The sequence below is a fragment of the Erpetoichthys calabaricus genome, chromosome 1, assembly GCF_900747795.2.
Source record: "Erpetoichthys calabaricus chromosome 1, fErpCal1.3, whole genome shotgun sequence".
Taxonomy (NCBI): Eukaryota; Metazoa; Chordata; class Cladistia; order Polypteriformes; family Polypteridae; genus Erpetoichthys; species Erpetoichthys calabaricus.
In genome coordinates, this window is record NC_041394.2 from 18,597,407 (window position 1) to 18,609,929 (window position 12,523).

The following is a 12,523-nucleotide window of genomic DNA, read 5'->3' on the forward strand; positions in this document are numbered from 1 at the left end:
ACATTAAATGTATGATATTCCAACTCTCTGCACATTTAGAATCCTTACATTTATACTTGATATCACTTTCATGATGAAAAGCATTAAAGTTTGTATGTTACATTTTACTGATAAATCGGTAATTTCGTTTAAATAATGAATACTGTTAATAATGACACACATGGGGGTGACACAGTGGGGGAGCGATAGCGCTGCTGTCTTGCAGGGAGTCACATCGCTGATATTCCCTGCCTGGAGTTTACATGTTTTCCTGCTGGGTTTTCTCGGTGTGCTCCAGTTTCCTCCCAAAGATATGCAGATTTGGGGATTTGGTGCCACTAAAATGACACTAGTGCATGTGTGTGCTTGTATTCACCTTGCGATGAGCCGAGGCCTCGTCCAGGGATTGTTTCTCACTCGTGCCCAATACTTGCTGGAATGGACACATCCCTGGATTTAATCAATAAACATCCTTTTCAGAGATATTGCTGTAAGGTGTCATCGGAATTTAATGGGTGTTCTAGGCAATTCACAACACAGAGAAGCTGAACGTGTTCTCACCGTGATAATATCTCGCACTGCCACCTGGCGGACTCCTCCAGATTTACGTAAAGTACGCACACAAGTATAAACAGTGCAACGCTTGCGTAGCAGGAGCGTCCGCTGCAGCATGCATCGCGTGAAGTATAAATCCGGCCTTAGACAAAACAACACAAAACATTGCATGAAAAAGGGAGTTTAACTTTGAAATAACTACTTTAAATCACTGCTCTAAATGAAAGCAGCTCATATCACTCCAACTGCCAACTAGTAGTATGTGTCAGCTATAAAAAGATATGGCATTTAGTATTTTGATATGCAGGTTTTTAAAGCAACATGAGACAACTATCACAGTTCTAAAGAGGCCAAAGAGTTGGTGTCCGAATGGCAGATGTCTCAAAAAATGCAAGATGATTTCATATGTTAAGGGAAAAGCGGCCTCAAAATAATAGCAGGATATCCAAAATACTGACAAACTACATTGGACAAAAGAAACAGCAGTTTCCATCAAGGACAAATGGACTCTTCATATGATAGTTGATAAATGTCAGAAAAGGAAAGAATCGAACAACAGAACTGAAACATCACTTCTGAGACACAGTCTCAACATAAACTGTACATCAAGAGTGTCACAAAGCTGAAAATTATGACAAGGCTGCGATTGGGGAACCATTTGCTTTCCAAGCTATCACATATAGACTCAAACCCTGGTGTAAGGAGCACAAATCCCGAACCTCTGAATGACTGGAAAGAAACTAATATGGTCTAAGGAGTCATCTTTCACCCTATTACTGACATCCAGACAGGCTTACATTTGGAGAACTCCAAATGTCGACTTCAACCACAATATCTGTTGACAACTGTTAAACATAATAGGGGATCTGGAATGATATTAGTAGCCATTTATGTGATTAATTACTCTGATGATTGGTTAAACATGAAGCAAGGAATAGGAGGCCAAGTTATACGTTGTATCACATATACCATACAGTGCAAACACTGTCCTCTTATGAGGTTCACCTATTCAAGGATGATAATGTCTCCTCACACACAGCTAAAATAATTCAAAAGTGGTTTCATGAACACCAGGATCAACTCAAATACCGTCCATGGTCTATCCATGCACCATATCCAGATATCATTTAACATTTCTGGAAAGTTCTTCTGCCTGACAACAGTACAATACACCACCAGCACACAGTGTAAGACTTGTATAACAGAATCTTTTAGTTGTTACCATTATTATCATTTTCAAACGTAACTTCAAAAACTTGCACAAAAAATACATATACGAGGTGAGAGACAAAAAAATAACCGGATTGGTTATATAAAAAGAAAAAAAAAAAAAAAAGAATATTGATGAATAACAGCATTCTCACCTTCTCTATACTCCCCCTCCCGATCTCTACACCGCACCATACATATCTTCCATCGATTGAAACAGTGCTGGAAGTTTTCTTGCTTGAGGCTCTCCAACAGGCTTGCTGTTTCTGTCTTCACTTCATCCATTGAAGAAAAATGTGTTCCCTTCAGGTTACTTTTGTTTTTTGGGGAACAGGTAAAAATCACAGGTAACTATATCGGGCGAATAGGGAGGGATGATCAAGGACAGGAATGTTTGTCAGTCAAAAATTGCTTTACGGAAAAATCAGTACGATCATTTCGAACAATCTGATTCACCGTTTTGATGTTTTCATCCGTCCGATACGAGCGTGGGCAACCTGGGCGTTCAACGTGTTCCATATTTTCTTGTACTTCCTTGCCACTTGTGCGAGACAAACTGTCATCACCGTACACTGTTTTTATCATTTCATATGTTTCTGTGGCCATTTTGTTCAATTTCACAAGAAACTTGATGTTGATTCGCTGTTCAATTCTTTCACCCGACATTATAGCCGCGACTTGTATAGCAATTGTAGTGCAACTACTGACTTGACTGGGCTATTCACAGGATATACCTAGCCGGTCGGCGGTTTGAGAGGGCGTGTAGGAGGGTACATAGTTCTATGAATAGCGTTCGGCCGACATCCAGAAGGTTTTCTAGGATAAAGCCCCTTGCCCAGTCCGGTTATTTTTATGTCTCACATCGTTTAATTACATGAAAACTTAGTGATCTAAATTAGTTCACCTATCACTTAGAATTCCCCTAAAAGCTTTGCAAACTAAACTAAAAATCCGATTATTTCAAAAGCAAATTCAAATCAAAACATTTTTGATGCTAAAGATTTAGAAATTACTTTAGGTACATGCAACAAAATTAGCAAAAAACCTGCAACACTGATATAATTTTGTACAGTAAAAATAAGTAGTTGCTAAGGAACACTTTATGCAAGCATAACCACCTTCACCTTTACCTGAACTCCAGTCAATAACAGACCTCAGGTAATGCCAAATGCTCCTAACTATTCCGAAGACAGCTGGATTAAACCATGCATCTTTAATAAACAAGGAAGTTTAAAATCCTATTAAATAAATGAATATGGCTACATATCTCTGTATTTATAAAAAAAAATTTCGTAAGGCTTGGAAGGAGACGATACGTGATCTTCTCGAAAGACAATTTGACGTCACGCGAGACAAGGCAGTGAGACAAAAGGACAGCTGCTGTACAGGCTTTTAAATGATCGATGCGCAGCACAACAAGCAGAACGCGCAGCTCAGCAGCAGCAGGAGAAAAACAGCAGCTGATCAGACCGCATTCTTCTCAGCATGCATTCAGCCCCCCGCCCCTAGCCCCACCTTGATAATGCGAACAGCAGAGACGCGAAGAGGTTAGACCATAGCGCGCCTTGGGGGTGATGGGAGGGGGTGGGCAAGCGAAGTGAGCAGGGGGCAAAGCCCCCTAGTTCAAATTAAAAAATAATCTGCAAATTTTGATATCTAGAAGCAATCAAATATGGATTGTTTTGTCATGAAAATAACCTTAATACAGATGCCAATATCTAATATTTTTTTCTATGAAAATGCATATCAAAATAAGTTTATTAAATTCAATAAAGCATTGAAATAATATTCCAATGCTGGCAAAATATGTAAGATTTAAACCATTTGAACCAGTGTCTAGCCAGGCACAATATATAGAGATAAATATTTTTATTCTGTTGAATTAAAGGAGCAGTAGTAAAAAAAAGTGCTTTCTCTGAGCTATTCACTTTGCCTCTCCTAAACAGATTAACATCAGAGGAACAAAATGTTCTAGTTTACCTCTGGGCTTGGCATTAAGCCTAGAACTGGATCTCTGCCAACACAAACACTTACAACACATGCTGGCAGCATTCCTCATTTTATTATTGCACTAGTACAGAACGAGGAGGTGAAAAAAAAAACGAAAGCACCACAGTATAAAATACAGATTATATTTACCAAAAGACACACACACAAACATATATATATATATATACACACATATATACATATACAGTAATCCCTCCTCCATCGCGGGGGTTGCTTTCCAGAGCCACCCGCGAAATAAGAAAATCCGCGAAGTAGAAACCATATGTTTATATGGTTATTTTTAGATTGTCATGCTTGGGTCACAGATTTGCACAGAAACACAGGAGGTTGTAGAGAGTCAGGAACGTTATTCAAACACTGCAAACAAATATTTGTGATAGATAGATAGATAGATAGATAGATAGGATAGATAGGATAGATAGGATAGATAGGATAGATAGGATAGATAGGATAGATAGGATAGATAGATAGATAGATAGATAGATAGATAGATAGATAGATAGATAGATAGATAGATAGATAGATACTTTATTTCAAAAGTTTAAACTGTGCTCCATGACAAGACAGAGATGACAGTTCTGTCTCACAATTAAAAGAATGCAAACATATCTTCCTCTTCAAAGGAGTGCGTGTCAGGAGCACAGAATGTCACATAGATAGAGAAAACAATCTCTAGCAAACAAATCAATAGGGCTGTTTGGCTTTTAAGTATGCAAAGCACCACGGCACAAAGCTGTTGAAGGCGGCAGCTCACACCCTCTCCGTCAGGAGCAGGGAGAAAGAGAGAGAGAGAGATAGAGATAGAGAGAGACAGAGTTTGTTTTTCAGTCAAAAATCAATACGTGCCCTTCGAGCTTTTAAGTATGCGAAGCACTGTGCAGCATGTCGTTTCAGGAAGCAGCTGCACAAAAGATAGCAACGTGAAGATAATCTTTCAGCATTTTTAGACGAGCGTCCATATCGTCTAGGTGTGCGAACAGCCCCCCTGCTCAATCCCCATACTTCAGGATCAGAGAAAGTCTGCGCAAGAGAGAGATAGAGAAAAGTAAGCAATCTAGCTTCTCAGCCATCTGCCAATAGCGTCCCTTGTATGAAATCAACTGGGCAAACCAACTGAGGAAGCATGTACCAGAAATTAAAAGACCCATTGTCCGCAGAAATCCGCGAACCAGCAAAAAATCCGCGATATATATTTAAATATGCTTACATATAAAATCTGCGATGGAGTGAAGCCGCGAAAGGCGAAGCGCGATATAGCGAGGGATCACTGTATACATATATATACACACATATACATATATATACACACATACATACACACATACACACACACATATATATATATATATATATATATATATATATATATATATATATATATATATATCTATATATATATATAAAATAAAAAAAAATTATTTAAGAGTTGCAAATAAATCTTACATCATGTCTGATTCTCAAGAGTTCTAAAACATTTTAAAAACTGGTAAAAAATGAACCAGTGTATTACAACATACTCTAGAATAAAGAGAGAAAAAAAAACAAAGATTAACCAAATGTGTCTTTTCTATCACTCCTAATGCAAGAGGCAAAAGCCACCCTGGCATTTGAAAATTTTACATTGACAATACTGTATGTTTAAAAATTATTTTAGAGGAGAACAATGTCTTTTACCAGCTTACAAATATGTGAAATGTGAGTACATTTTCTGGGTTATTTAAATAAAACGTATGCACAATAACACAATGTATTATTTTTGTTTAATTGGATCTACTGATCATTAAGGTGAGCAGTCATGAGACAAGCTGCTATTGTTTTCAGGGTGGCCAGGTCCTAAAAAAAATTCAGGTGCTAAAGATATCTCAAGATCCGTATAGTTGCTCAGGAAACCAGCCCAATACCCGACCTATAACATTTGACACACCAAAAAGCGAGGGGTGGGATCCACCTTGAAGATTTGAGAGCAATGGATTAGGTATGTGCCACTGAAGTGGGGATAGGGATTCCCCATCGAAGATTTGAGACTGATATAATCAATATCTACTATTAAAGAGTGTGTGGGTATGGGGGCATTACACCTCTGAGGTTTGAGAGTGATAAAGTAGGCATAAAAGTCTGAAGAGCAGGGGAGGGGATATTCGTGAAAGGTGAATCATGCTAACAGAGCGGAAAAACTGGCTTGAGAAATAGCAAAAACACTGTGTAGTTTAAAAAAAAATAAGCCCAAAAAAAAACACAATTCGTAAAAGCCCATTTTTCCCAACTGACACGATCAAGAACAGCCCACATGGACAGGAAAACCACGGACCTGGTAACACCAATTGTATGAGGTATAATGAAACAGCGCTTCAGGGAATTGGCCCTTCCATCAAGTGAAATTTATACTGTAACAAGATTAATGCCTTCAAGGATTTACAGAATACATGCTAGTACTAGATGAGAATGTTTTTTGAGTAAAAGTCAGCAATCTGAAATGTTAATTGGTTTTGAAGAGTTAAAGACAAATAGTGTATTTAATTGAGGTAAATGAAGAATGTAAAACATAAACGGAACCTATATTTATGCAAAATTTTAATTCAGTCTTTGAAAATGCATTTGGATGTCTATTAACAAAAGTTGTGCAGTAAGTAACAAAAGCTAATAGTTTTAACAACTGACAAGATGGACTTTAGTGCACAGCTTGTGTACATAATAAATGTTACACTCCACTGCCTCAGCAGCATTCTATGATATGCAGATATTTCTTGCCCATTTTCCATGTGGAAAAGACATGGACACCACTATCTTCTCTGTCATGTTCTCTTCATCACTTAAATCACAGGCAGAGACCATAAATATAAAGCTACTTGCACCTCCTTTACTGGATAATATACCCAGAGTATCTCCCTATGCTTTCAAGGGTATCCCAAATGTAAAATGTCTTCAAAATTTGTCAAGCAATAAAATTAATTGGCTGAAATCTTGCCTATCATAGCCCAATTTTCCTGTCTGGCCTAACACATTCATAACTACTACCTCTCTTAATCACTTGTTTAAACAGCTAGGCACTGACCTAATTTTTTCTCCTTTTATTACTTTACTACTTCAACTTTCTGTTCTGGCATTATGGATGTCAAGATCTCAGTATTAAAATGGTTGAAAATTCCTTTTCCTCTTTCTGTTCCAGCTAGTCACTGTCAAGATGAATGTTGCTTCCATATTTGACTTCATATGTTTTATGATCTGTCTACCTCCTAGACCTTCTTCCAGGTTATTTGTTTACTCTGCAGATGTACATGGATTGGTACTAAAGGTCAAATACTCTGTTGTCATACACAACAGGTGTAATTCAGGGGGTCCTTCTTCCAGATATGAAATTAAATCACAAGGCCTGTGTGTCTCTCTTGTCTGGATTCCCACAGTGTCTTCAATTTCTCTCCCCATAAGCTAACCTGAATCTTAAGATTTGTAAATCTTATTAAGGACAATTACAGCACACATTATCAAATTCTAAGAAAAAACAGAAAAGCAGTTAAGCCCTTCAGCCAAATGGCAGACACTTGCTTATACTTAATAAGGATGCCTTACTAATAAGCAGTGAACAGCATAAAATTTTGGCATACTTTTGTTAATTAACAATTTTAGGATTTAGGAGTATTTGGTCCAATCTCTACCTAAGGCCAATTGCTTTCGGCATATCACGATTCTGCAACAGTTGCACAATTGCTCATTTTAAGAATTTATGTCACACAAAGTAACCCATGAATAATATTTTAGATGTTATTTTTCAGTCATTTAATCAAGTGACCTCTCCTGGCTATGTGAAGTGAACCTCGTGTAAATGGAAGATGTCAGCATCATTTTAGTCTAATTTTAGTGATGAAAGAATCCACAACTAACATTAACTGAAGAGTCTGAGTATTGTTAGCAAACAAGGAAAGAGATGGAGTTGTGACCCCAAAAAATCTGATCTACTCTAGTATTTTTGTTGCTCCAGTGTCATCACCAAATCTGTTTTCTATCCTTAATACTTTTGTGTGGGGTTTAAATCCTATAATGGCAGATCATTTCTTGAGTGTTCTACTCATGTCAATGTGGCACAAAAGGAAATATTATTTATTGGAGGATAACAAATACTGATAGAACTCATTTTTTGATATGAAATTATTTCAGAAAAAATGCTTCACAACTTGGAAGTAAAGCAAAGATGGCATATGGAAAGCGGGCAAAAAAAAAAAAAAAAAAAAAAAAAAAAGCCAATGGGAAGAGAATTAGACACAGAAGACGCAATGAGTTTATCACTAGTTTTCCAAAATTGATTTGCTGATGCAATACACAGGCAGCAAACCGGTAAACTGGACATCGGAGTGGTGGCTCTGAGGCTAGGGATCTGCACTGGCAATCGGAAGGTTGCCGGTTCGAATCCAGTAAATGCCAATAGGGACTCTGCTCATTTGGGCCCTTGAACAAGGCCCTTAACCTGCAATTGCTGAGCGCTTTGAGTAGTTAGAAAAGCGCTATATAAATGCAAAGAATTATTATTATTATCTAGTAAAGTTTACACATGCAGAAGGGTACATACCCTACTTTTCTACCAATTCAAACTCAGTCAAAAGGAGGCATAACAAGCTTGTTTCAAAACAGTTAATTGTTTGGCAGCAACAACACAGGCAACCCATTTAAGAAAACATGTTCATTTAATTTCTTAGTTTGGCATGTAGAACTTGAAATTTACTGCCTTTATAATGTAAAACAATTTATGTTGTATACTCTATTCTGCATTCTAACTACAATAAAAGACCTTTCAATACAAGTATAACACACTTACGCTGAAACTAATTAAATATACCAGTCTGATGGGGTTGGTTTCTGTTGCAACAATGAGATCTTTAAACGAGATTGCCTCTGCCACACGTTCAAAGGTAGGTTTTCTCCAAAACTAAGCCTCTGTATGCATTTGAATTTATATTTATAAAAGTGGATTTTTTTTCTTTTGCATCCTTACAATTAAATGTTATGACCTAACGATTTTACTGAAATGTGGCTGCTGAATCAGAATTTCTCTATGCTATTAACAATTCTACTTCCTCCATGTTCGTAAGTCATTGTTTTTGAAACTTGCATTACAATAATTTGATATTCTCACCTGTCTTCGCAATGTGTATACTTAAGATCCATGGTATGACGGCTTTGAAAAGTTCTGCTGTCCAGGGGAAAATCAATAGTGGACGGTTGTGGGATAGGCTCACAAATCAACGTAAGGCAGGTGAGAGGTATCTGAGTGAAGCCCTCTTTTGTAGAATCCTCTTCAGTGTGGTAAGTGCGCAGATGTCCAGAACACTGAAGTACCTATTTAAAGGAATAAGGAAGGTGATTTTTTTTTTTTTTTTTTGAAAAATCAAAACCTGACCAATCCTAGCCATCAAAATACAGTGAAGAAAGAGAAAAAGATACTCAAAAAAATTAAATAAACTGTAACAATAAACGAATTTGAAAACAACAAGACACACATCAGGATCCTAGCAGATTATTCAGACTACGAATGACATATAAAATTATTAGTGTTCTTGGAGAGCAAACAAACTATATAATAAAAGCTATTACAAAGCCATATACAACATAAAAGGATTCCAATGGAAATATATCTGGGTGTACATTTTTATTTGTGGTTAAAAATGTGAATAACTTAAACATTCTATTTTAAAGGTCTTATTTAAAATATACAACTGGAGTAGTTAATAAACAACACAAAATCAAGATAAAGCACAAAATATATTCAGAACGTTAAGCTGTTAAAGAAGAGAGAAATGATAAAGTAGGAGAGCTGGTGATTTCCAGATTTTCACCTGGCTCTAAATTTTTCACTACAACTGTAATGCTGGCGATCACGGGATTCATCATAAAACTGCTATAAGCAGTAAATTATTTGCTTTTTGTGCATTTATACAGCATTGAAATTGTACAAACCATAATACAGATGCATATAAGTGTTGTGGAAAGTAACTCTATGCCTGATATTATGGAATATGTTTTTTTTCTTTGTGAAAGGTGATCAATTCCTCAGTTAGTAACTGAGATGTTGTAATGAGCAGAACCTAATCAGGGAAGAGCCACGAAAGAAATGTGAATCAACCAGAGTGTGATTAGAGTATCATTTTCACCTGTAAAAAACTATAATGCAGACACTGTATTTATGAAATTATTGAGCTGTGGGAGCGTTTTCAGAAATCTTCATTGTCAAGGACTAAAATGACAGGCCATGGTGGACGAAAAGCAAAATGGTGACAAATGTCTGCATTTTTAAATGAAGATTAGCGCGGACAAGGCCTCAGAATGATGGCAAAGAAGGAATATCTATCAAGGCTTATAAGCATTTCTGAGTGCGTAACACATGAAGTGAGAGGCAAATGAAAGTTGCAATGTCTATATGAAAAACAAAAACACCACCAGATAACTAAGCAAAATAAGAGGACACTAATGGCCAATACCTTCCATGTTGCTGATTTAAGATTCACTGTACGGCCATTGCTGGTTAGAGTACTCTTCATCCTTAAGAAGAAATTTCTTTCAGTCTGAACATCCTGATTCTGAGAATTCTTTTTCTTTAAATAGCCTGTGTTGAATGGATATGAAGTGGGAAAACTGTGTCAGTACAACATTCAGGATCTACACAATGTTTTTGAAAATTATCACTAGGACAGGAATAAGTGAGTGGAGAAGTTACTTACATACACTTTCTTTCTCTTTACGATAACATTAAGAGCCTTAACTCTAGGTTAGAGTTATACTACACAATCAGAGCAAAACAAAATTTGTGAATTCACTATGTTCAAAGCCAGATTACTCTCAATTTTGAGACCTGTGCTCAAAATATAGCAATGTTACAAAAAAAAAAAAAAATCAAAAACTTGAATTATCAAAGCCCTTGATCCCAACATTCAACCAACAAGCGTTTGCTCTCTATTCTCACCATGTCTTGAAGTCAGGATATCCCGAAGTTCCTCCTGGTCACAAGGATGAACAAAGTCAAAAATACTTTGACCAACCAACTCCAGCTAAAACAACAGATATTAGGTGAATGTTAGAATAAATCGTACAGTTATACAAATATAGAACCAAACAATTTTAAAGAACAATTATCAGAAAATAAAATAGGCATGTATTAATATCTGAGTTATATGGGAAAAACCTTTTCATTCTTTTATCATGACATTCTTGATAGCAAAATTCCAATCGTCCTTACACCTCCCTGTGCTAGATTATCATAAGCTCCTAAAAGATGGCTTTGCATACACCATGAAGAGTATATAGGCTTACTTAATAAGATGACATACAGTGTATTTTTAATGCTTAATCCATATTACTAACCGAGAATGGTAAACCGGATGGCATGGACCCAGGTACATGGCGATGGACGCAGGAGACGTACTGCGCAGGCGCCGACAGCGCGCATCTCATAAACCGCCAGCGAAGTGTGATCCACTGTGCACGAAGGAGTCACCGCTCAGAAACGAAAGAGCTCTTGACGTGAATGAGAAATGAAGCAACAATGCGCCCATAGCTAACGACTACCGACACGGACACACAAAAAAGAGGATTCTGCGCTGCAGCTCAGATTCAAACGGAAGAGGCTACAGAGGCCCAACAGGTCCACAAAGATGGTATGGAAGGCGTGGGAAAGTACGAAAGGCAAAGGCGCCTACACAGCATAGTGAAACCCGACATAGTACGGACGGCGCAGGCGTCACTGCCATATTGTGCGTGGCACTACTGCGGATTGAAGGCGCAGGCGTCACCGCCATATTGTGAGTGGCACTACTGTGGAGTGAAGTTAGGAATAATGTGCTGCTTGGGATTGTACAAACCAGCTCGACTAACGGAGCTACAAACACGAGCCCGCATGGATAAAGAAAATAAACGTGGGCGCCTACTACGAGCGTCTGAAACCGCGGAAGCAAAACTGTCTCGGCTCCAGAACCAAACAGCTCGACTAACAGAGCTACAAAAACGCGCCAGCATGGACAAATACAATGAACATAGGCACCTACAACGCGCATCTGAAACTGCGGAAGCAAAGCAGGCACGGGGGGTTGGCGAGCGAAGCCCCCTAGTATATTAAGAATTCAGTGTTTTTTTGTTTTTTTTTTTACAGTATACAGAAAGGGTTGGGTTTTTATCTTAATTTCTCAAGCAATTATGTAGTGACATAATGACTGCAGTTTCATGTTCACTTAGTAAAAAGCGTACACTCTGGGAACAACCTCAAATCCACATGCAAATGGCTATTTACACCGAGGAGGGGGTACTGGGGTGGTAAGCCTTTTTATTCCCTTCATTTGCATGTATTGATGGTAAGTTTTATATTCAGAGGAAATCCCCATAGGGAAAGTGCTCAAATGTATAAGTGCCTTGAGCATGGGAAAGGCACTATATAAATAAAAGGTATTATTATAACAAAAACACACAACTAATATAATACCATACAATGTATAATATTCTTCTAGTAGGACGGCACGGTGGCGCAGTGGGTAGCGCTGCCGCCTCACAGTTAGGAGACCCAGGTTCGCTTCCCGGGTCCTCCCTGCGTGGAGTTTGCATGTTCTCTCCATGTCTGCGTGGGTTTCCTCCGGGCGCTCCGGTTTCCTCCCACAGTCCAAAGACATGCAGGTTAGGTGCATTGGCGATCCTAAATTGTCCCTAGTGTGTGCTTGGTGTGTGTGTGTGTGTGTGTGTGTGTGTGTACGCGTCCTGTGGTGGGTTGGCACCCTGCCCGGGGTTTGTTTCCTGTCTT

General features: G+C 38.0%; 1 protein-coding gene across 2 annotated transcripts in view; it reads right to left on the reverse strand.

Annotated features, from left to right (window-relative positions):
* The window catches only part of hif1al (hypoxia inducible factor 1 subunit alpha, like), a 98,013-nt gene that overhangs the window by 25,635 nt on the left and 59,855 nt on the right, over positions 1 to 12,523 (reverse strand). For both annotated transcript variants that reach the window (XM_028795926.2, XM_028795935.2), the window contains exons 4-6: positions 10,703 to 10,787; positions 10,221 to 10,345; positions 8,879 to 9,081 (exon numbers count right to left, since the gene is read on the reverse strand). In XM_028795926.2, the coding sequence (XP_028651759.1) occupies positions 8,879 to 9,081; positions 10,221 to 10,345; positions 10,703 to 10,787 (413 nt within the window). The remainder of the gene's footprint in view (positions 1 to 8,878; positions 9,082 to 10,220; positions 10,346 to 10,702; positions 10,788 to 12,523) is intronic.